This window comes from Chlamydotis macqueenii, chromosome 4, assembly GCF_036417535.1.
Source record: "Chlamydotis macqueenii isolate bChlMac1 chromosome 4, bChlMac1.mat, whole genome shotgun sequence".
NCBI classification, from domain to species: domain Eukaryota; kingdom Metazoa; phylum Chordata; class Aves; order Otidiformes; family Otididae; genus Chlamydotis; species Chlamydotis macqueenii.
Window position 1 is genome coordinate 75,135,657 of NC_141559.1, and position 26,065 is coordinate 75,161,721.

Here is a 26,065-nt window from a genome sequence, read left to right on the forward strand (position 1 = left end):
ACACATGAACTCCTGCATCTTTGGTTAACAACTTTGCCTAGAAAGTTTTAATGAATGCAGATAAATGCTGGAGGAAAATGTAAAAGTTGGAAATACTAAAAATAATTGGGTAGGGGAAACGCTGAAAGAAATGCTTTACTAAGCCTTACTTTATAAATATAGAAATTTAGAACTAAACAAGATTAAGTTCAGTAGTTCAATTACAGGCTCTCCCTCTTAGTATCATGCATTTTTAATTTTTTTTTTTTTCCGTGACTGTGTATTGCAAGCTTCATCCTTCTCCCTGTGCACCTTTACATCAAGGCGGTAGTGAAGACATTGTTCAAGCCTCTAAGTTTTTGACAGCTTACACTTAGGGTCTGGAAACTGCTTAATGAAAGGCAACACGGAAAGGATTAAGAGGAAGAAGCTTATGACTGGAAAGGCTCTGTTTTGTGTGGAGTGGCTGTTTAAAAAGGAAGAAAACCCCTAACGCTGTCGTTACCAAATTTCAGCTGCCTGAAAAAATGTTTCATTTATGACTTGACTCAGAATTTGGGGAGTGTGAAGCAGTGATGTGGGAAGTTGTGGGGCAGTGTGGTGGCTCACAGCAATATTAAAGGGAGCCTTGAATTCACTGGATTCATGCAGAAATAAGGCATGTAAGGACAGGAGTTGGTGCCTCAGTTTTCAGGGAGTACTGTTGTCTCATGAAATTGCTGACTGAGAACCAATCCAGCACCTAATCCAGCACCTAACTCTGAGGCAATATTTAGCATCGTTTATAGGACTAAATCTTTTTCATTAGGTCTTGTGGCAATAAAATACTTGCAGTAGTTATCCTGTTGATCCTGTCAGGTGTGGAGGATGTCTATATTATCTTCAAAAAGGTTTTAATACTTTTTTGTCCCTTTTCAGGGACTGAAACAGCTGTGCAGGTTTTAATGCTGTTGTGCTGTGAAGGCTTGAAAGGGTTTTTCTGCAGGACATATATCTTGTGGAGACTGAAATAGGGAGTTTAACAATAAGTTGTGATACCTTCTGCTGGATTTTTTTTTTTGAGTGTGAAGCAAAAATAACAAATAACTGCCTTTTCTTTTCTTTTCTTTTCTTTTTTTTTTTTTCCCTCCAAGTATTGCTGCTGGCTTTTATTGTGCTTTCACCACTTCTGAGCCTGTGTTGCTGTTGGCAGAGGTTTGCTACTGGTCTTTTTGTGTGATTGCAAACATCTCATGTCTTCTGGACTGGTGCTGATGGTCTGGCTGTATGTATATGTAGAGATTCAGCTCTCTCGTACACCTTTATAATCTCAGTGCTTTAAACCTGTGGTTTGCCAATGGCAGCATTTCTCATCCACTGCATCCATACACTCATCCATTAAGAACTTGGGTATCCTATGCTTTTACAACAGTGGGAATGTTCTGTGTTTCAGATAGAAAATGTTATGGTAAGCAATATATGCTCCACATTATACTGTCAGTGTTTTTGCCCTTTGCCATTTGTTGCGTTAGGTGATGTTGTCTTTTAAAGAGATGTTATCTTCTGTTTTGCTGTTGACTAATTTCTTTACTGTATTACATGTATTTCTGTTGGTACATGTTTTGCTCTGATGTACTTATCTTGTACATCTTCATTAGTTGTCATTTAAAATGTGTTGCCTCTTTGTAACTTCTATGTTTTTGGTTTTTTTTGTTTTGTTTATAAAAGCAATGTTTCCTTTTTACCCAATGGTTTTCTTTACCTGGATGTTCTTCCCTTGTTAATTTTTTTCCAGTATTTGAATCTCTTTAAAGTGCTTCCATGCAACTTGGTCTTTATTTTTACTGGTTCTATATGAAACCTGATTCTTCTAATAGCATTTTTGTGTTGTTTTATTTTTCAGTGCATTAAGAATCAATTTCAGACACTTTACAGCTGTTTGTTTTCTGTAGTATCAAGTGGGTTTTTTCCTTTCATCTAGTGACATCTAATTGTAATTCCCAGTCTGCAGTTAGTATAGTTTTAATGTTTCTTACACTGTGATTAAAACCAACTGTTTTCATTTTACACATATCTTCTATAAATCTTGTGTATGTTTTACTAATGGCTTCCTTAGAATAATATGATGTGACAGGTTGCTGGCACCTACCAAAAGCTACTCCCTCCTTCCTCCCCCTTGGATCTCCTCTTTCTTTTAAAATTCTGATCTCTTCCATTGTCCCTCCACCCAATCTTCTGCTACTTTTCCAATATTTTGATAAAATTTTTCATAGGAATCAAGATTTCTAGTTGTTACTATTTAAAAAAAAAATCCCTTTTATGGAGTAAACTCTTATTATTAATATTTCTCAGTATTTTTGATTATACATTCCTTTATTCTTCTGTTCCATTAAAATTGCTGTTTGGTTTTTATTTGGCCAAAAATCCATTGTGATAATTCTGTTCTCTGCCACTTGGAAAACTTGTGGCATAGTTTTCTCTCTGTAATGCCTTGTTTTGTTATGTTACTTGCATTGTGAAGTCTTTGTATCTCTTTGGCCATGGTAATGTATCTAGTAGATTCAGTGCTTTTTCCCTTCTGTGACTTGATTCTTGTGATCCCCAAAGCCAGGAGGATTCTCACCAGATAGCACGGTGCGTCGTGTCGCAGAAGTTACCACGCTGCTTGATAGATTATCCCATTTCTTGGTAGATTTGGGGAGTTTTGTTTGTTTGTTTTTAACCTTGGAAAGCAACTTTGTCTTGTTTTGCCTAGAACTGAAGTGTATAAACAAAAGTGCTTGTGATGCAGTTGTTTGCCCCACTAGATAATTATGCCACAAGTAGCAAGAACACTGGGATGGTCTTAGAGGTAATAGTAGCTGAGTAAATGTCCCAGGTTTGTTATGTGAGAGATTTTATTTTTTTTTTTCTTCCAGATAGAAAACAATTTGTTAGTGTGAATAAATGTGTCAAGATGACTTCTTTCCTGTGCTGTCACCTTCCTTATTTGGCTTAAATGTGTAAAGAATCACCAAAAAAAATATAATTATCTGAAGTGTTTTTTCTATTTGCCAAAATAATGTAATATTGTTTATATCTCTGTCTTCAATGCAGAGAACGGACCCGCAGCTCCTTGCTCAGTTCTACTACGCTGATGAGGAACTAAATCAAGTAGCAGCCGAACTGGACAGTTTGGATGGAAGAAAAGACCCACAGAGATGTACACTGCTGGTCAACCAGTTTCGCTCTTGTCAGGTAATCAAATCCTGTTTTCATTGCTTTTTTTTGTGTACATTATGTCTGTTACATTATTTATTGTATTAATTAGCTTTGATGTTCAAAACCCTTTAAAATGAACTTTCAGTAGGTTTCAGAACTTTCCTTAGTGTAAAGGGTATATTTTTATGAAAACACTATTCACAAATTAAGTCTACTACGTCCTATTTAAGAGTGTGCTGATGCTTTCCCTTAAAGAAGAACAAACGTAAAAGAAATTTTACTTTATATAAAATAAACATACAGAGCTTACTAGAACATGAGAAATATTTCAAGTTTTCAGGCAGTAAAGAGTAACCATGTGTTTTGTAGATGCTCAGTTTTCATACCTCATGAATCTGATAGCTGTTCATTAGTAAATGAACTGCATGAAGGCAGCTGGTAGTTTTGCTGATTTTTTGAAAGAATATTATCCCTTCTGAGAGGAACTACTGAGGAACCAAGCAAAAGACAGGTTTTTTGATTTGTGAAGTATTTCAAAAGTATGAATCTATCGCTAAGTTTGTTATATAATAAAGTTCACCTAAAAAAAAAAAAATTCCTGGGAGTATTTGCTGAAACTATGGCTATACTTTGAGCAAGGCTTGAAGGGCGAAGAACCAGAGACTGCAAAGACCAATTCAGCTAAGTGTAGCTTTCTAACTTGGAACGTTCTGTGATTTTATTAAGAAAATTAATTCAGAAATTGAAAAAAAATTGAGAACATATAACTTGCCCTATCATGTATATGCCATTCTACACCACATTTTTCAATAATAAAATTCAAATTTTTAGAGGTAGAAACTAGTTTGTGGTGCACTTGATACTTGCATGAATGCTTTGATACTTCCTCTCCCAGTCACACCCAAGAAAAACACTTCAAACTCAAGTAGACTTGAGTCCAGAACAGACCATGCTCAGGTGGTAGGAGGATTTTTGTGTGAAAAGTAAACACTTACTGTCAACTCGGGAGAATTCTAAGTGGTAAGACCATAATAATAAAGATTCATTTGCATCTCCACTAAGTGAAAAATGGCAGTTAAGTGTAAAGGATGTATTTTGATTCGCCCATTGCTAGAATTTCTTCCAATAAGTAATAGTAAAATGCACCAGACTTCATGATGCGGGAAAATGTCATCACTAGTCAAGTTAAGATGAGTCTGAAGAGCAGTGACCTGATCATCATAGCAAATGTTCACAATAGGTTAACTGAATCTGCTGAAAATAACAAAGTCACTTACGTGCTTGCTTGCAAGAAAACAAAATTTTAAAAGTACAATTTTTTTTAAGAGCACTTACAGAGAGTTGACAGTCAATTTATTGTTCTGTCATACTCAATTTTAATACTTCTGTCTTCACAGTTTCCTACTGTATTGTCACTTGAGAAAAATGTGGAGTTTAAGGGTTTAGCAATCTGGAAACTGAGTTTAACAGTCAAAATTCAGTGACTTGGAGGGAAAAAAAAAAAGACACAGAGGGGAGAGTTATCCTGAAAAGTCATTGACTTCAGTCTTCTGTGTGATGGATCAGCAATACCTACATCACTGTTCACAAATATTTTTGATTCATTCTTATAAACCTCCAGTAATGGACTTACCACAAACTTTCCAGGCAAATTCTGTCTAGACTTACTTTTAGGAAAGATTTTCTGATAATAAGGACGGGTGAACAATACAGAATCGTAGAATGGTTTGGGTTGGAAGGGACCTTCAAAGGTCGTCTAGTCCAACCCCCCTGCAAGGAGCAGGGACATCTCCAACCAGATCAGTTTGCTCAGAGCCCTGTCCAACCTGGCCTTGAATGTTTCCAGGGATGGGGCATCCACCACCTCTCTGGGCAACCTGGTCCAGTGCTCTGCAACCCTCATTATAAAAATTTTTTTCCTAATATCTAATCTAAATCTACCCCCCTCTATTTTAAAACCGTTATCCTTTGTCCTATCACAACAGGCCCTGCTAAAATATCCTGGTGCAAGATAGCTTCCTTATTTGTTGTTTTGTCCGTGGAGATGACAATTTATTCCCTGTTTCTCTGCAGGTGCACAGGCTTTGTGATTTTTTTTTTTTTTTTTTTTTTTAATATTGTAGTATAGGCAGACATGAGAAGCTGTTCTGTTTGGAAAGTAGCTTCTCTGAATGGTTTACCTGAGGTATGCAAGAAATGCAGACTCCAATAGCTTCTTGGTCAGTTTGCTTGGCTTGTTATGTAGTGACTCACCACCTTGTGACTCTTAATACCTCCTGATGCCTGCTAATTTCTTCTTTTCATTTGACAAACAGATTGCTGTTACTAGAGCAATCTGTTACTAGAGCTGAAGAAAGACAGAGATTGTTTTATTTTTTTTTTTCCTGTAGCTATTCTTGTCATTTCTAGTTTTCAAACTTCTGCAGAACAGGTCAGTTCATCATCAAATATGTCAAAAATCACTTTGCTAATTAGGACATATTATTTTGTAGTACTTCATGTAAAAGTAATTTTTGTTATTTTTCCTTTTAAGAATTTGTCATGTAAATGACAAACAAGAGAAGGAGGATTTTAGTAAGGATTCAGAAGTAGGTATTTGCTAATCAAATATTGCATGGTAAGAGGAAAAATACATTTTGGCCTATGGTATGGTGGAGTTTGAGGAAGATGGAGAACCAGCAGCCAGCCATGTGGCCAAAATGGTTGTAATGGAAGCTTGTGCACGGGAGAGTAGGGCAGCAACTACTTTGTGCAGTACCTTTGTGGTATCTGCAACAACAATCCCATAATTCTGAGAATTTTTTGGTTTTTTTAGAAGCTTGCTCTTTCTGACTCTTTTGCTTTTGAAGAGGAACTTGTGACCACAGAAAATAATTAACCAGACTCCCAGTCATTGCATGATTTATTTTTTTCCCATTTTGTTGTTGTTTTCCATGTGTTATTAAGGTTTCCAGATTATTCCCAGTTTTTATCTCAGTAAAGTTTAGAGGCGTAGTCTGATAGAAAGACTTCAGTGTTTTCTAGGGCCAAAGATTTCTAAAATCCCTTGACCTTCTGCCCTTTCCTCCAGTTTTGAAATTAATTCATTGCTTGTGGGTTGCTTATTTTCAGATGTTATACTGATGGTGTCTGCTTAACAGGTGATGTTTTGAAATTTTATTTTATTTTGTTAACTAGAGGAGAGAAATGTCTTTATATTAGTGTGGTTTTCTGATACACCAGTAAGTCTTGCAAACTATGATTGTTTTTAGAGAGAGGTTGTGTTCTGTTGGCTCTTATTTGTATTTGAAGAGCTATGGTTTATATCTTCGTCTATGTTTTCAACTTTTGGTGCTATTGCTGAAGAGCTCAGTTTACTGTAATGTATAAACAGATTCAGAAGAAAAAAAAGGACTCTGCCTAAAGGATGTAATGCTTAACAGTGGATGTACTTAATATTTTCTATCTTAACAAAACCGGCAGTATTGGTCAAGGCAAGTTGAAGGTATGGTGCTTCATAGTCTCATCGTGTGTTCTTTCCTGTGAGAATGCGCAGAACTTAAGTCTTCAGGGCTGTTGACGCTTCCCTAGTAAAGAATTGCAACTCTGAATGTTGTCTTATACTGTTTTGTAGTGGTATTTGACTTACGATTAAAAATCACACTTTTTACAGTAAATTAAATTTTAAAAACTTCTGAAGATCTTGCAACTTAAATTTCAGATGCTGTGAGATGACTGTATATTTAGCATGATGCTGTATATCCATGAGTAAGGATGTTTTTCAAAGTTTCACTTTTCATTTTCACATTAATGTGATAGAACACTTTTTTCCAGTTATGGTAGCCTGTTACAAAAATAACATCCCTTGTTTTGCTTTGGTGTTTGCTTGTCAGTGGTAGCATATCATAAGAACATAATCATATCTATTAATACAGTATCTTGCATATACTGTATTAATAGTTAATGGTTAATGGTTAATACCTATCTAACAGAATAAAACACTTCTTCCTTTACTAGTTTCTATTAAAAATTATCAATAATTTAAGTGTGCAGAGATGCATAAAGAAAAGCTATGTAAGTTTTTCTTAAGTGAAGAAAAGGGTAGGTAAGATGTCATGCTGTTTGTTGAACTTGATTGATGGTAATAGAGGGAAAGTACTCTTTTTTCTTTTTTTTTTTTTTCTTGAGAAAAACATGTTTGCATCAGTGAATCTTGAGTAATATGCAGTGCTGGTTCATCTGAGGTTTTTTCCCCTGCAATACAAATAATTCATTGAAGTATTTTTATATTAGTTGTATAATAAGATACCATTTTCTGTGCTGCTCCCAACATCACACGGTATTGAATTTCATAAGAAGTAAAGGTACTTTGTGTACACTTTTAAATTAATCACTCATGTGTTTGTGATCATTCTCTAAATTAATTGACCTTGATCGTTGCTATTATCATGTTGATTAATATCTTGTTACTTGAGTTGATAAACCTGTTTAAAACAATTTCTCAGACATTTAAATGGCATTAGGTTTATTTTTACATATTATGGAACTTCATAGGTTTGGTTTAAGAGTAAAAAAAAGTAAAAAAGAGTGAAAAAAATCCCTTTGTTTCTAACTCAGAGATTTTGTTAGGACTTGATAGGTGAATGTTAAACCTATGCGTAAGTACTTTACATTGCAAAAATGTTTTCAGGATCTTGCTTGCTGTTTCAGTACACTGAGAATTATTTCTCTGGGTACAGTAGCGAGATCTCAGAATAGCATATGAGTCAGTTCCCAGCATGGCTTTATCAGAATTACTCCTTGAACTGCAGCTTGTGTCTCAGTAATGTGTAATTTGATCTGCTAAAGCACACTGGGAAGGAATTTGCCCCCATCAGGGCACTGACCTGAAGCAAACCATAGACTTGCCGCGCTGTGTTACCCCTCGCGCTCTGCCACAGAACAGTAAAATGGGGGATTTATAATATTTGTGAAACGTGACTGTTTCTGGTTCGCTGGTAGGAGTGCTTGGCACTGTGTTGACTGGTAGTGTATTATTCTGGGTTTTCACTCTTTTCCTGCTATTTGCCTGCTTGGGAAACAATTCTTGAATTACTGCAATTGGCAGTCCAGCATTTTCAAGTCAGCTGTTAGCAGTTTCAGTTTGCTGTGGCAGTAGCTTCAAAATGTAGCTGTTAGTGGGCTGCTTCATGCACAGGTCACTCCTCCATATAGTGGATGAGATGCAGACACCTATGAATCTGAACCTCATTATCCCAGTATAAGTTAATGCTGCTGAGGAAACAAAGCCCTTAGAGAAAGCAGAAGCACGTTTCAAGTGTTGTGTTGTTATCACTTGTCTGTCTCAATTTCTGTAGCAATGTAAAATACATGGTGAATATTATGACAAATGCTGTGTTTCAGACAGTCAGACGTACCTTCATATGTCTTCCAGCTCAATTTAACAACTAAAAGCATTGGTATGAGATAAGCTGAGATTCAAGTGTCAATGAAAACAGAGCTTTTCCCTTATAACAGAGTGTATGTGAGTGGTTCGAACCTCCAGGCTGAAGGAGCTTACTGTAGAGTGTGGAAAGAGGGTAACAATGGGCTGGGAAAGCAATAAGGTGGTAGAGGGTAAAATGCCGCCAGGAGTCTGTCTGGGGCATCTCCTTTGTCACAGGGTGGCATACTAAAATTCTAGAATCGCAGAATGGTTTGGATTGGAAAGGATGTTAAGGTCACCTAGTTCCAATCCCCGTGCTGACAGGTTGCTTAAAGCCCCATCCAGTCTGACCTTGAACACTTCCAGGGATGGGGCATCCACAGCTTCTCTGCGCAAGCTGTTCCAGTGCCCCAGCACCCTCACAGTGAAGAATTTCTTCCTAGTATCTAATCTAAACCTACCCTCTTTCAGTTTAAAGCCATTGCGCTTGGTGCTATCTCTACATGTCCTTGTCAAAAGTCCCCACCTTGTTTTCTTGTAGGCCCCCTTTGGGTACTGGAAGACCACTATCAGGTTTCCCTGGAGCCTTCCCTTCTCCAGGCTAACAGCCCCAACTCTCTCACCTGTCCTCATAGGAGAGGTGCTCCAGCCCTCTGATCATCTTCATGGCCTCCTCTGAACTCACTCCAACAGGTCCACGTCCTTCTTATGTTTGGGGCTTCAGAGCTGGACACAGTACTGCAGATGGGGTCTCACCAGAGCAGAGTAGAGGGGGAGAATCACCTCCCTTGACCTGCTGGCCACACTTGTGATGCAGCCCAGGATGTGGTTGGCTTTCTGGGCTGCAAGTGCACATTTCTGGCTCACATTGAGCTTATCTACCGGTACACCGAAGTCCTTTTACTCAGGGCTGCTCTCAGTCCACTCATCACCGAGCCGATATCTAGGTTTCAGATTCTCCTGACCCAGGTGCAAGATCTTACACTTGACCTTGTTGAATTGAAATTTTAATTTAAAAAATAATACTCTTAATCTTTTGAAATATGCTTTTTGTTTATCTTAAACACTTTAAAAATGTTATTTGCTTTCTGAAGCTGGAGATGGATGGATGGATAAGGCAGATCTAAAAGTGGGGGAAGCACTTAGTCTGATACACTTTTGTGTCTTGTTGAAGCAGTTATGATGTTTGATAACAGGTCACTTTAGGAGGTAGTTAACAGTTTTTGCTTGATATAGGGAAACCAGTCCAGTTGCCTTTCACCTCAGCTTGCACCATGTACACAGGTAGATTTCTAGATTGCTTTTTTCTTTAATTAAAAACAAACAAAACTCAAACAAACATCACCACCACCACACACAATGCTGAAGATGTTGCAAGGTTTTCAAAATGCTGTGCACGATTTCCTGAGTGGAAGAGAACCATGGCTGAGCTGCGGTGAACTCTTGTCATAGAACATGCATGGATTTCTCTGTGGTGGGAAATGGAAAGGATCTTCAGAGTGTGAACTTTGAATTTTTTTTTTTAATATACGTATTTAAAAATAAATAAAAGTTGGTGTAGCATGGAAGGACAACACTGGTGGCAATCAATAATGCACAAAGGTGAAACTGAAGCTAGATTGATGAGTTGCTAAATAATGAAAAGGGAACTTATCTTTGTATACAAAATACAATTAATTTTTTATCAGTAAAAAAGGGATATGATTATATTAAATAGTGCATGCTGAGGAAGCCATAGGTTGTTTCTGAAGGAACTGTGATGTGACTTTATGCTGCACCACCTGCTCACAATGACCACATTCATTGCATGCAAACTCCTGTGGAAAAGCACTGTCTTTGGTGGAAGATGAGGTAGTCATCCATTTAAAACATGAGGGGATAACAGGAGAGCAAGATTAATATTTTATCTGTACTTCAATTAGAACAATATTCTTTTTTCTTTTTTTTTTTTTTTTTGCTTGGTCCAGATGTCACGAGTTTTGTCCAAATTTTAAAAATACTCTATTTTTGTCTTTGTGAAAGAGAACCTGACTGTAGAAGGCTCTTAATTTCTGAGGTTGTGAAGTCTTCTAACATTCTATTTAAAAAGATAAGATGATGTTTCATTTCTTAATGCATGATTATCTGCCCTAGATCATACTTTTTATATTAAGAAAAATTGGCATGTTGGTATCTTTATTGAATATTGACATAGTGAACCTGCGACGCGCTGGTGTAATTCCCAGAGCATTTGTAGGTTAAATGAGCGCAGTGGAGCGAGGTCGTTTTAAAACTTATTTTTGTCAGCGTTTGTGAAGTCTGAGACTGTACCAGGTTCATTTCTGTAGTAATTAATGTAATGTGACATGTCTGACTATCAGGGGCTTTATAGTTCTTCCACATTTTTCAGCAGTGCCATCAGAGGGTTGCTGTCAGCTGTGCTACATTTCTCCTTTTAAATTTTTTTTTTTACTGTTGCAAAAAAAGGATAAGTTATAGTATCAGCCACTGAATTGTTTGATGTAGCCTCATGACTTAAATACGCTGTGATTTGTCACCTTTCCTCCATATGCACATGGTGGCACCATGTTAGCAAGATTTAACAATACGTGCAAATTATTATTATATTTCCATGCTTGGGGATTAAGTGTGTTTTCTTCTATTAGAAGCTTTTTTTTCACTTAATCATGGAAGAAAAAAACCCACTTTCTTTCATTTATTTTTTTCTTTACTATACTGGGAAAGTATAGTAAGAAAGACAGGAAGGCAGACTATTTTTTCAAGACAGTTCTTTGCAGTGGAATTTAATTTTCATTGTGACCTTAACATAGTTAAAATAAAGACTGGGTTTTTCTATATGAAATAATTAATAAATCATTAACTATTTCATCTGTTTTCAAGGAGTCGAATACCAATACTATAACAAAGTGTGTATAAATATATTTTAGTTATGAATAATGGATTATTATGATGAATATTTTGTGGACTATTGTGCCACTTTGTTTTCTGATGTGTCAAGTTGTAGTAAGTAAGTTTTCATGAAACAAACAGAAGCCTTTAGATGTTGATCTCCATACATTATGCATTGGGTACAACAAGGGATTCTACATATTAGAAGGAGGGAGTACAAAATATTTTGGAGTTTGAGAAAATAGATGGATTTCAGACTGCTCTATTGTTATTGTTAGTGTATAATTTAACAATAAACTACTAATTGAATGGCTGGAGTTCAAGGTAATGAGAAGAAAATAAACTGGACAAGCTACCTCAATGGGTAACAGTCATTATAACTTTATAATTAGAGAAGGAGTTTAAATAGTTCAGTCGTGACTCCAAGTTCCTTTGGTGTAAAGATACAGAGATTGTCTTCTGCCTCAAGCTTACGCTTTGGAAAGAATTTGTGTTAGCTCGTTGCAGCACAGTGTTCTTGTTGGGAAAAAAAAAAGCGGAGTTAAAGTCACTTTAAAATATGTTCACTATTGAAAGAATTACATGTATTAGCAAGTTAGTGTTGCTTCAAAGAAGTTTGAAATGGTTGATTTGAAAACGTCTTGTGATATGGAAAAGTTTGATGTCAGAGAGCAGGCAGTGGGTAATAGGCTTTGCTGCTGGATGCTTTTGGACAACTTGCATGCGTAAAAACTTCCCATTTTAAAGGCTTTGGAAAATAACTACTTTTGTGACATGAATAATGCAGAAAGGGTGCTGTGTAGATTAAGAACACTTACCTTTTTGCTTATGCCATCTACTCTTTGCTGCTGGATTTTTAGGGTAGTGCTATTTTTTAAACTGTCTCTTAAACAATTTAAAGAGATGTTGAGATGAACAATAGTGGTATTACTCCACTCTCATGAGGCCCTACCTGGAGTACTGCATCCAGCTGTGGTGCTCTCAGCACAGCAAAGATGTGGACCTGTTGGAGAGAATCCGGAGAAGGTCACGAAGATGATCAAAGGGCTGGAGCACCTCTCCTTTGAGGACAGGCTTGAGAGAGTTGGGGCTGTTCCGCCTGGAGAAGAAAAGGCTCTGGGGAGACCTTGTAGCATCCTTCCAGTACCTCAAGGGGGCCTACAGGAAAGACGGGGACAAAATCTTTACCAGGGCCTGTGATAGGATAAGGGATAATGGTTTTAAATGAAAAGAGGGTAGATTTAGACTGGACGTAAGAAGGAAATTCTTTACTGTGAGGGTGGTGAAGCACTAGACCAGGTTGTATGGGGCTCTGGGCAAACCTGATCTGGTTGAAGGTGTCCCTGCTCCTTGCAGGGCGGTTGGACTAGATGACCTTTAAAGGTCCCTTCCAACCCAAACCATTCTATGATTACCCAAAGTACACAGTTCTTCCCAGTGCAAAGCAAAAAAACCTGACTTTTATATGCTGATACTGCTCCTTGTTCAGAAAAAAAAGCAGCACAGAATTTCATTTTAAAACATATATTGCTCTTGATACTACTGTGTGAGATATACAGTAGAAATTACTGGTTTTGCCCTGGGGAATACATTTTCAGTTCTCAAAGTTTCTGTGCATGAAGATCAGTTAAGTAAATACCAAGCAACAGATATTTGCGTTCTTTGATTTCTCAGTTGCCCCAGGGTTTCTATAACTACTGCTGAAATCATTGTTGTTCCACTTACATAGTGCTCATAACAAAGCAGTGTAGTAGTTCATGTAGAAGTCTAAGTGACCATCTTTGGCCTGCAAAGCCTGTTCAATTGGTTTGTGCCACTGAGGTGCTGAGATGAACTGTCTTATTGATGTAAGCTCTTGTAATTTTTGCTTTAGAGTTGTTCTGATACTGTGAGGTCTTTTTGTTTTTCTGTTTTTTTTGTTGTTTTTCTCTGGTTAGATTTTATGTGGTCTGATAAATAAACAAGGATGAATTCTAGCAGACTTGCAGAATCGTGTCTACTTTTGACTTGCATGATAACTGGGATTAAAAAATATTTTCCGTTTTCTTACATTCCTACAAAGCTCTGGCCTCAGTGTCAACCCTGTTTATGATTTGTACTGTTGTCCTCCATAGGGATTTTGCAAATTTGACTGGAAAAAATTTAACCCTGTAGCTGGAATGTGAAGAGTTATCTCAGTAGATCTAATTAAATATTTGTGGTTGTCTGGCTTATTCTGCAATGCAAATAGGAGTCTAAAAGTACATCATATTTTATAATTGAGAAAAGAAAATTTTGAAGACGTTCCTCAACAGGGAAGGCAGAGTTATCTTTATGTAAATGGTCAGGATATCTTTAAATCACTCATTTTAAATACACAGATAGTAGAAATGATCCTAGGCCTGAAGGTCTGTAAAGATTTGAGCTGCGCAGTTTTGAGTTGTACTATTGTTGGATATAGCTCTTTACGGGTGGTGTAATACCATATTGGCCCTTCTTCATCTTTTTTTTTCTGTAGCTGCAGAACTTCAACCCAACTCTCTCAATTCTGAGTTTCAACTCTGTATTCAGTGAAATCAGGTTTTCCATTGTTTTTTAATGCAATGTATGTTCTTTCTCTCCTAGCAGGTAAAGGCTTTTAAAGCTCGCAGTGCCATGGATTAACACTGCTAGGTTTTATAACTGTATTCATGAAAATGCATTTAAGAAAAAATATTTATGTAAATCTGAGTGGTTTTGGCCAGAGTTCTGTGATAACTTTAGCAGCTGTGTGTATGGATTGCCCGGTCTTTTATTCATGCAAGCCCTTGGGCACTTGGTAGAAATGTTATAAACATTTTCATTTTAGTAAATCTCTTGGCTTTATTGCTTGAATATGTGGTTGAGTATGGGCAAACAAGATAAATAGACTTTGATTTTTGTAAAAAAAAAAATAAAAATGCACAAATATGTTTTTCTGTGTTATCACACATAGTTCCTTAGGCATAATTCCATGGTCCATTCCAAATTTGCACTATTCCTGTCTTTACATTTTGAGGGCATATGCTGAAAGCACAGCTTCCCATTAGCTCAGACTGATTTGAGACTGTCCTGCCATCAAAATGGGCAGCCTTGTCTGTCCTTCCTTCCTTCCCGCACCAGTCCGTGTGCTCCGGGATCCCGGCTCGTGTTCCAGCAGTGAGTGGGTGGGATCACCTGGAAGCCTCGTTGGAGAGGAGGCTTTGGTGGGGTTGCTGCATCTCAGCCATACAGTCACATTGATTCACTGTCCGCGTGGATGCGTGATGACGTGAAAGTGCTGATGTACAGCTGGAGCGGTGTCCGCAGACAGGAGTGGAGAGAGAAGGGTGGGTGCGTAGATCCTTATCCATAGCCAGTTTAAATAAGCTGTGGTTGCCTTTATACAGCTAGGAAACCACATTCTCAGATGTAGTGATGTGTTGTATTTGCAGAGTCATTCTGTGAACTTTAACAGCAGAATGACCTGGGTTACCGTGGATCCGTGCACTGAAACCGTCCACGTATGCCCCCTATAGAAGTAAGCTGGGAGCAGTAGAGAGAGACTGTGACAACCTGGAGACAGAAACAAAACCTGCAAAGTAGGTGAGACAAGGGGCTGACTTCTCAAGTTGGCCTTGCTGCCTAGCGCTTACACTTCGAAATGGCATTACACTTGCCCATTCTTTGATGAAAAGCAGCTTTCTATTTCAGATGTAAAAGAAACTTGTCTGAAGGTGTCTCCTATTATCTGATAGGATAAAGTGGCGTGAGAAGAAGGAAAAAAAAATGCCCTTTTATTCTGTGTTTTATCTGGATTCTATCCATGCTGAAGAAAAAGCAATTTTTATAAAGAAAGTCAACATTAATGAGCTTGATGATGAAGGTGTTTGTGAAGAGCTGTTAAATAACTCATAGGACAAGGACTGTGTCAGAGTGGGTTGGCAGTGACTTATCCAAGCAGTACTAATTGTATTCATTAACATTCCTGACAAAAGCAAATGGGGAGTATGTGCCATGAGGCAGTTCAGAGGTGCAGTGTCTTCATGTTTGATTGCATCTGTCCATTGAAGAACACTTTCTTCTAGAATTAGGGAGAAATAGAGCTCATTAAATGAGACAGGTTAGACTGAAGCGGTAAGAAACTCCCTGGCAGATTCTGAAACCTAGAAGTTAGAAGTTGGCAAGAATCTATTCCTAATGTTATTTTGTTAATTGGTATGAAAGTTAAACAGTGTGGATTGAGCCAGGAGTACTTTTAGCTAAAGTAATGGCCAAATCTTTCTAGCCTGCTTAATTTGCAGCCCTTGAGGCATTATATTGGTTATGTTAGTGAAGGTCAATGAGGGAGACAGCAGGGTAGTTACTGGGACTGAGGGAAAAAGTTGACTGCAAGAAGCTTTTGTGTTCCCAAAGTTTAGAAACTATAGTAGCCAAAGATGTTTTTTAAGAGTAGGGGGATGAAGTAGGAAACAAAAGCAGATCCTCTCCAGCCCATTCAGTTGTATCAGGGTGCTTGGGCATTACACATTGATGTGTGGTGAGGAGGGAATCATGCTCGTTTTCTGAATTGTACCTGTTTGTGAGGCTTTTTCTAAAATATAACAGAGCTGACAGGCTTTAGAGAAATTCTCGTAAGATCTCTATTTAAGAGTCTTGGTGCAGATGTAGGAAAGCCAGAAATCTGTACCAGAAGGATTGAGCAGTTGACTGATGGAAAAGTGAGACAAGCCTTCTTTGAAGAAAATTATTATCTTTTGTACAATGTGTCCCAATTTAATTAAAGTGGGGACAGTACCAGTTTAGGAAATGAAGTGAAATTGAGACGAAAAGCTTTTTTTTTTTTTTTTTAAAATTTAAGTGATGATGTGAAGATTAACCTTAAATTCCAGACAATGCACATTTCTGCTGTACTGTTAATCTGTGATAATAAAGCTGTAAGGTTTTTCTTATCGAGTTGCGTCTCTAGTTCAGTTGTTTTGTGATCCATTACAAAATTTGTAATTTCATAATTCCTAGTAATGATTACTTGTCTGAGATGCATTGCTCCAACAGATGTCTGGTGTGCTGCCCGACATCTTCCAACAGTTGATGTCAGGTACCTGTTTGGGTCTGGACCAGAATGAAAGCTTGTAACATTTGTTTTGAAAACATGCAGACTTGTCAACCCTTTCAAATGTTTTTACTGTACTTCAAAGCACTGTGAAGGAAGAAAAAACAACTGGAGTATAATTGTGCTAAATACACTGAATAGTCTGTATCAGCAAAGTTGATTTTTCTTCTGCTAGGACTCAGTCTACAACTGCAGATTTTAAATTTACCTTTTTTTTTTTTCCCAGATATGTTAAGTAATCAATGGAATAATACAGCTAAGTAGAAAACAAATGTAGCAGCAATAAACATATCTAATTAGCAAATAAAATAATTGTGTCTTTTAAAATCTTGTCTCCTTAACAGCTTTTCTTCATCGTTGTTGGGAAATTTTTGGTCACTTCTATTATTTTTCTCTATAGAATGATGAGCGTAATGGCTAGAAAGGGTAAAGTGCTTGGCCATAATTTGGGCCATTAGTAACAACTTTATAAACTAACCAAGAATTTTACTTTCTGAGTTTTTATTAATATTTGATCTTATGCGGGGAGTTATTAATATTGTAAGTTTTCTTTGTTAAAAAAAAAGGATCATAATAGTGTGTAGTACTGTGGTCTCAAATTGTAGTTTCCCATGTTAACAAGCTTTTTCATGTGTTTCCATTAGATCATATGGATCAAATAGGTCATTTGGAGAAACTGCCTGTTATCTAAGACTGCGGGCAGAAAGGATTGAAAATGCTGTGCACTGCAGGTCATGGAATTAATTTGCAGCAGAGAACTATGGGGAGGAAAGCTGGCTCCACACCAGCTCAGTGCTGAACGTGGTGGGGATGCACTCTGCAGAAAGGGAAGGCAAAGCAGAGGTGGCAGTAAGTCATGGTTACCTTGCCTCTGTTCTTGGGAAATCTTCAAGTACATTTTAGGGCAGTTTCGGAATCACTGTACTGTGGGAGGAAGGCAGTTGCCTGGTGCTGGTGGAGGAGAAAGCCCATTTTATGTTTATTGCAGCAGATACCCACGTTCAAAGAGACTGTGTCTTTACTATCCTGTTCCTATCAAACTATGTAAAAGGGGATGTTGGTGTTACAAGTTACTCACTGGATTATTTTCGAATGTCTTTTATGTAAAACAAACATTTTAGAGTCTTTACAGAGAAGTCTTAAGTCTGTATACACTGCTACAAGAGCATGTCTGTATCCACAATGTTTATCTAGTAATATTTTGATTCACTGTGGACAAAGTTCTTCAGTTATCTCTTGCTGATAAAGGGAGGCTTGGCTGAAAAGCTCTGTACTTGTCTTTCAGTACAAGTTTGGCAATACTTCATTTCAGTAGAGACAGTCATGTCTAATATTAGTTAATGACTTTTTGGTGTGAAGGAGTGAAACAGATTTTTTTTTTTCTTATGGTAGCATCAGGAACACTTAGATTTTTTGAGATCTAAAAATGCCTTTTTCTGCAGAGACAGGATGATGCTCTCTAATGATGCTGTACTTAAAGTAGCCTCTCAAGATGATATTGGTTATAAACAGCCTTTCTGTAAATGGGAATTCCTCTTCTGTTTATTGAGAGCTATATTTGGGCGGGTCGTAAGAAAAGAGGGAAATGAATTGCATGATTAGTTCTTTATGTGAAAGACAGAGATGCTCATAACAGATGTAAGTTAAATTTAAATGTAATTTGTCAAGAGAGTGTGCATTGGCTTAGTGAAAAAAGTCATTTTAGCCAATAAATAAGTACTACATCTTTATTAAAGAACCTTTTTTTTTTTGACACTGTGCTCAAATATCTGACCTTCTTTGAAAACTGGTTTGCCAGTGTTCACCACTTTGTATGTAACAATCACTCCACTTGTGGAGATGTAAGTATTCAGTGTATGCTTAATAAATCTTGAATATATGCAGGAGGTAAGATCAAAATTTCCATTAATAAGTCTGTGATATTTGAAGTGTTTTTAGTACCCTCATGAGGGCACACTAGAAGGACAGTTCAAGAAGGGAAGCTTTGACATTGTAGTTCAACACAAACTGCAACAGTTGTTGCCGGGCTGGGGCAACACAGCACTTAAATCACTGGAGATTCAAGTTGTCTGTAATGCGTGATGAGTTTTGGTACCGCTCTGCAGTGGGCTAGGTTGACCTAGAAGCTACTGCCCAAAGTTCATACGCAGTTGCTTTTAGAAAGTGGAGCATCTAGAAGTTGGCAGTGGGCAATAGTAAAATAGCTGCTCAAGTGAGAAAAGAGAGACTGAAAGCACAGCCTTTGGGATCTGTGCAGGGTGGGCCAGAGGGAAGGCAGTGGAACTTGTTGTGGTCTGGAGAGAGACATTGAGTCTGGGTAAAACACTCTCTGATGGGTGAAACAGCCATCTGAGGAGACCCTGCTGAGTTCTGAAGCCAGGACTTTTGGGTATTCCTTCAAATCTTGTTACTTACATCAAAGAGTATGTCACCTTGTTACTGGTTTCTTCTATTAATGAAAGTAACCTGTAAAAACCTGACTACTAGCTAATTGCTGTAATGACAACAAAATCTTTCTTTATGTTTGACCTTAATTTGTGTTCATCAGTTGCAAGGTTTCTCAGAAATGTAATGTTGAAGGAGGTCTGCAACTTAACATCAAGCCAGAAAAAGAAACAAAAAATGTGAAGGATATGTTTAAACAAAGAGGCTAAAATACTATCTGTTTAACTTGTGATGATGTTACCACAGACTAGATATTACCTTGACTAGATTTTACTGATCATTCAAAAAAAGTGGATATTGGAGGTACTGAACAACATGGGAAGTTATCTTCCTCTGAAAAAGTCTTGCGAAAGACCTCAAGGTCATGTTAAATTTAATAGTGTGGAAGAGCAGCATACATTTTATCAAGGACAGGTACGAAAGGGTAGGTAAGTCTGCCTTTTGTTGGTCTAAACATATGTGTTAGAGCATAAGTAAGATGAAGTTACTGGCTTTTCTTTTTATAGCTATTCCAAAAGCTAATGTGGCAGTCGCTGTTAGCTTTATGCTCTGATTGAGTCTGTGGCCAATTACTGCTGGGCCAAAAATAAACCAACTTCTTGTCCTCTACTGTGGCTAACTACATACGTTATCTCACTACCACTGAGTATCTTTTCTATCAAAATAAAATATAAGTGCTCTCTGTTCTGTGAAACACTGAGCTCTGTTTTCCAGGAAATGAAGAACTTGGAGTAAATCCCAAAGCAGAATCTCTGCTGCGGCTGCCCGTTGTGCTGCTGGAAAGCCTAAACGGAGCAGCTGAAACAAAACCCCGCTCATCTCGGTATGCAAATGAACCAAAAGATAACAGATAAAGCCACCAAAGGATACATTAAAATCTGGAGGCTTTTATGTAGAAAGATGGATCAAGTGAAAGATTTACTACTTCAATTCCAACTAATTGATTTCTGTTGCTTAAATTAGAGCAAAACCTCAGTGCTACCATATATCTGAACCCATTCCTTCTTCGCTTACAAAGCAGAATGCTGTAATTAACTAAATTGAATGTTTCTTGAAGCTCTTTTAAAGAAAAGACTAATTTGCTTACAATGCATTGGGCACTCTGTCTAAATTGGCTGGCATCCTTCCAGTTTCAAAGCAGCTGAGATTTAAAATCATTATGGGAGCACGTATTCCCGATTTCCTGTTTAGGTTACTCCGCTCTGGCTGTCGTAAGAAGGAGGAATGGAAGAGGGAAGGAAAGTGATGGAGAACTGGGTTTTTTTTTTTCTGTAGTAGGCTGAAATAAACGCTGTAGAAAATGAGAATTTGGCAAACTGCACATCTGGACTTGTGCAAAGCTTTTGACACTGTCCCGCACGACATCCTTCTCTCTAAACTAGAGAGACATGGGTTTGATGGACGGACCATTCGGTGGATAAGGAGTTGGCTGGATGGCCGCACTCAGAGAGTGGTGGTCAATGGCTCAATGTCCATGTGGAGACCGGTCACGAGTGGCGTCCCTCAGGGGTCCGTGTTGGGCCCGGCCCTGTTCAACATCTTTGTCAGCGACATGGACAGTGGGATAGAGCGCACCCTCAGCAAGTTCGCCGATGACACCAAGTTGTGTGGTGCCGTCGACACGCTGGAAGGGAGGGATGCCATCCAGAGGGACCTTGACAGGCTGGAGAGGTGGGCCCGTGCCAACCTCATGAAGTTCAACCAGGCCAAGTGCAAGGTCCTGCACCTGGGTCATGGCAATCCCAGGCACAAATACAGGCTGGGCGGGTAATGGATTGACAGCAGCCCTGAGGAGAAGGACTTGGGAGTGCTGGTGGATGAGAAGCTTAACATGAGCAGGCAATGCGCCCTTGCGGCCCAGAAGGCCAACCACATCCTGGGCTGCATCAAGAGGAGCGTGGCCAGCAGGTCGAGGGAGGTGATTCTCCCCCTCTACTCTGCCCTGGTGAGACCCCACCTGGAGTACTGCGTCCAGTTCTGGAGCCCCCAGCACAAGAAGGACATGGACCAGTTGGAGAAGGTCCAGAAGAGGGCCACGAAGATGATAAAAGGGCTGGAGCACCTCTCTTATGAGGACAGGCTGAGAGAGTTGGGGCTGTTCAGCCTGGAGAAGAGGAGGCTCCGGGGAGACCTGATAGCGGTCTTCCAGTACCTCAAGGGGGCCTACAAGAAAGATGGGGAAAGGCTGTTTAGTAGGGCCTGTTGCGATAGGACAAGAGGTAATGGTTTTAAAATAGAGGGGGGTAGATTTAGATTAGAAATTAGGAAAAAATTTTTTACGATGTGAGTTATAGAACACTGGACCAGGTTGCCCAGAAAGGTGGTGGAGGCCCCATCTCTGGAAACGTTCAAGGCCAGGCTGGATGAGGCTCTGAGCAACCTGACCTAGTCAGGGATGTCCCTGCTCCTTGCAGGGGGGTTGGACTAGATGACCTTTGAAGGTCCCTTCCAACCCTAACCATTCTATGATTCTATGATTCTATGAAATGGCAAAAACAATTCTTTCAGCATTTATACACTAAATGGCAAAGTTCCATCAACTGTTCTTTCCTTCATCTACCAGTATCACCAGTAAAGTATGCAGGAAAAGATGTTCATCTCTTTAATTGGCTTTTCACTTTTTTTTTTTTTGACCGAATGACCAGCTGCCTATATGAAGCCAGGTAGCTCTTTACAAACAACAGCTACTAGTTCAGAGACTGAGCTGTTGTGATTTATCTCCACTGGGACGTGCGTATTAAAGTTCTGCTTACCTATGGTTTAACTTAATACTGCACAAATTATAAATAACTTTTTTTTTTTAACTGACTCAGGAAGTTTGGCATGCATAGAGGTGTGTTGGTAGATCTTGGTGCTCTGGAGCAGAATCATGAAGAAATTATAGTAATATTGAAATGAGGAGGAATAGTAAATGTCAGATGATATACTGAAAAATTTAGTATTATGCTTGCTTGGTAAAAAGTTTAATTATTTTGACTATATCCTATTGCCTTCAGTTGCAGTATCTGATTTAAGTGCATTAGGGTACAAAATTTCATGATACTTAAAATAGTTATCTCCTGAGATTATTTAGACAGACCCTTAATATCAATTATTAGAAAAACAGACAAAAATACAGAACAGTTGCTTGGCCAAGTATGACTCCTGTTGCTTTACTCCATTTGCATAAAACATTATTTGATATATTGGGAATTTTGAGTACGTATGTAGGTGATTGTAAAAAGGAATTCAATCTGTCTTGTAGCTGCTGTAAATTAAGTTTGCTTTTGAAAAATAATGGCATTAAAATAAAAAAAAAATTAGAGAGGAAAGCTTTTCAGTATGGATCTCATTCTGGTCTGTGTAGCTTTTCAGAAAAGAAAAAAAAGCAAGAGAGAAAATTGCATTTTCCCACATTCAAGTTTGGTGGCAAGTAAAATAAATTGGAATATCATGTCCTAAAATAAAATGGAATTGGATTATGTAAAATCTGATATAATCAGATTCAAATACAATTTTTTTCAGAGTTCCCTGCCTTAATATTTCTTTGTATTTCTTGCAGCTTTTATAAGATTTAACTGTTAGGATTACTTTTTAGCACTATGTATCTCCAGTGCTAAAAGAGCTTTGCAGACTTTTATCAATTCCCTGAAAAGAGACATCTGGCTTTTTCATCCCAGTGTGCCAACCTGCATCGCTCTGGTGATGAAATGGGAGCTACAGCAAAGCACCTGGTCTCAAAATAGATCGGTAATAACTGATTTAAAATACATCATGAGGGACTTGTGCCCTTCTACAATTTAAATGTTTTCATCCTCCGTTTAATTCTTTGCTCTCTACCTTTGGGTAGGAACTACATGGCTTAGGAGTTGATTTCTTGGTGGGACTTAATTTCAAAATATTTTGGTTCCCCAGCTACATCTAGCTAAATAACAAAGTGGGTGGTATATGCAATACCAGGAGTTAAGGAATGGAAAGAAGGAAAATAGGAAACTTGCTATTAGTCAACTTTTTCTCACCCTCAAACATCGCACTCGTTTGCTTGTGGTTCCTTGACTGTCTCCGCTTCATCCTGGAGAAAGGAGGTGGTTGCAGTTGAGCATGGTGGTGCCGAAACGGGTGTGGGCATCTTTGCCCAGCTCTGTGTTCTTCCAGAGTTTGGACTCAAGTTCCCCTTGCAGTTATGCTAGGGAATATTGTGAGGTTGGTTTTCCTCTCAATTTCTGCAGTGGGCATCTCTTTGGATTCCAAGGGATCCAAGCACCCCACTAATTCTGACAGTGTGTTAGAACAGAGTGAGGAGTGTGTCTCTTAAGTATTTTATACGTTGGTGAATCAAGCTTTATTATATTGTCTCTTGTTATAAGGCCTGTGTTGTGATGCCGCAGAGCTACAGAGCATTTGGTTTTCAAATTTGTTTCTAGAGAAGGTGGTAGAAGATGATGTGTGCCAGTGTGTTTTAAATGTTTGGGTGGTGTTTGTTTGTTTTTAACAACTTTATTGAAATAAAACGTGTTACTGCATGACAGACTTGCAAAAAATACATTTTTATAAAAATGTTTTAATTGTTAACATGTTAACTATCTTATACCAATGTGTAATAAATGTTGCCAATGGCTTGCTTATTTATTTTGGATGAAGACAACTCTGGTTATGATATTAATGTCAGGATTATTTTGAGGCAACAACAGTTACAGCAGTCTGCACTGAAATTACAGAAAATGTGAATCTCTTCTTGTACCTGAAGTAGACTTTGCCTTTCTCAGTAGGGAACAAGGGGCAAGTTTCTTCAAAATTTCTGTCTTCTATTATTTTTTTTAAATGCAGAGGAAAATAGAACAGTGAAGTGTATACTTAAAACCATTCTGTCTGTTAAACAGTTCTGTACAGACAGGTTTGTGTTTATTTGTTTGAAAAATATTTTCAATAGAACATGAATTCTGTAAACAGTGTAAGAGGCATGAGACAGACAAAACATCTTTAATGAAAGCCCTCAGCCTGTTTCATGCTCTGAATCCACCTTTATTATGTTAATCAAATTCTGTGCTGTTCCCAGCAGGGTTATGTGGAAAACCTTTTCAAATAAATGAATACAGATTATTTACTGCATATCAAGAAGCTGGTTATAGGGCTTTGATCTCTGTCCTGGTGCAGAGGTAGATCAGAGCAGTTATGGAGACTGACTTGCATGGGGTCCCCTTATCCTGCGGGATGACCGGGAGGTGAGATGGCAGGCAGGTCTGCCAGCCCTTGCCCACTGGGGAGCCCAGTGTGGGAGCCGCCTGCTTTCGACTCCCGGGATGAGTTTAAGGCTGTTCAACCCCAATGGTCCCAATATAGTTCAATTTCTGGTGCCTCTAGAGTGGTCTTTCAGGCCTTCTTTCTGGGAACGATGAAGTGTATATCACTGAGGTTAGTGAGAGGAAATGAGAGGAATCTAATGTACTTCTAGTTTATTTACTGATGTTTTGCAGATAGATAGCTGGAGGTAATGAGCTCTTTAAATCATGCCTCCTCCTCAGAAGTCCCACTAAAGTAGTCCAAGTTAAGTGCAGTGAATCTGAGAAAGTCTCTGGGAAAACTAGAGAAAGTGAAGTTTGCCACTCTTCTTTCTGTGCAATATTCTCCTTTTTGTTCTCTCTCTGTGTGTGATGACCATGAGTCTCATACTGCATTTGCTACCTTGCTTAGTTGCTGCGTCACTAATAAATTCTGTTAAAAGTTAGGAAAAAAATTTGTGGGATTTTTGTGGGAACAGTATATATGCTGTCATATGTTTTGCTTTAGGATAATGTTTTGAACATCATAAATCAAATAATGGATGAATGCATTCCACATGAACGGGCCAACCGGGACTTTTGTGTGAAGTTTCCAGAGGAAATACGCCATGACAACCTCGCAGGACAGCTTTGGTTTGGAGCAGAAGTAAGTTTCTCATATTCCTGTTACTTGGGGTTAATGGACTATTTTTTTTGTGACATAAAGCCAGAAGTTTAAAGTACATCTTGAGACTTTTCTGAAAATGGTACATATAATTACAGAGCAAAGTAAACATCCTTGGGAACGTGCTCTGGATGCTCACTGGAAGGGGATTTGCTAACTGTGGTTTTGGTATTGGTTGGGCTAACAGCATACCAGTTTATTTTCATAATTATCTGCTGTCATTGTGGCCAACTTTTAAAAACTATTCTTTTGTTAATTGGCATCTGATTAATGGTATGGGGTTTTTTTTGTTTTGTTTTGTTTTTTTTAAATACTGAAGGGCCTTCTTGCATCTTGTGCTTTGAAAATCTTAGAAGCAAATAAAGATATATTAGGGAATTTTGTCAGGATAAAAGTTTATCTCCAACATATATAGGTGCATGCTGTCACTTTATTTTAATGGCTATATTATGCTGTAACTCACATTAAATATACATAACTTTAAGCTGACGTTTGCGCATAATTCACTTGTTTCATGTGTTTGCTAAAAATATAATGGTTTTTGTGTGAAACACTGAGGTCTCCTCTTCTTCTCTTACCTGGTATATCTCAAAGACCTGTTTCTACAGCATCTGGTAGGAACAAGGGATTTTGGTAGTGAATAAGCTTTAATTATTTCAACCAAAGGAAGCCTGAAGTGTCAGGAAAAAAAAGGATGTGATATGTAAGAGACTGATTGTTTAGTACTGATGTCTGTTAGCTTAAAAAAAAAAAAAATCATTGTGAGATCTCTAATGATAAACTCAGTGTCTTTAGGTCTGCTGGCCTGAAGGTGACTTTAAGCACCATGGAACTGTTGAAGGTTGTGAGAGAATAGACTAGACATTCCACCACTCAATAGCCAAAAAACTGTTTTCAGTTTTGCCTCTCCTGTACTTGAAGCGATCCTTCAACTCCTCTTAGTATCCATTCTTTTCAGTACCAGTTCCTCCTTTCTCTTTGAAGTGCATGCTCTCCATCAATAGTTCCTATCTTGGTCAGTCCAATATACCTCCATATGTTCTGTTTCTGACTGACTGACTTTGACAGTTGTTAATTGTAGGCTCTTCTGAGTCAGGGAAGTCCTGGGTAGAATTTACAAAATGTATTTGATACGTCAATGCTTTATAATCCTGTCC

The 26,065-nt window shown here is 38.2% G+C and overlaps 1 protein-coding gene across 6 annotated transcripts in view; it reads left to right on the top strand.

The window, feature by feature from the left end:
* ZFYVE28 (zinc finger FYVE-type containing 28) overlaps positions 1-26,065 on the top strand; it is a 160,220-nt gene that overhangs the window by 73,636 nt on the left and 60,519 nt on the right. For 4 of the 6 annotated variants that reach the window (XM_086747319.1, XM_086747320.1, XM_086747323.1 and 1 more), the window contains exons 1-3: positions 1,332-1,426; positions 3,055-3,195; positions 24,753-24,890. In XM_086747319.1, the coding sequence (XP_086603445.1) occupies positions 1,376-1,426; positions 3,055-3,195; positions 24,753-24,890 (330 nt within the window). In that variant the 5' untranslated portion in view covers positions 1,332-1,375. Of the gene's footprint in view, positions 1-1,331; positions 1,427-3,054; positions 3,196-24,752; positions 24,891-26,065 lie in introns of those variants that run through there. The other 2 variants (XM_086747322.1, XM_086747324.1) reach the window with 1 other exon arrangement.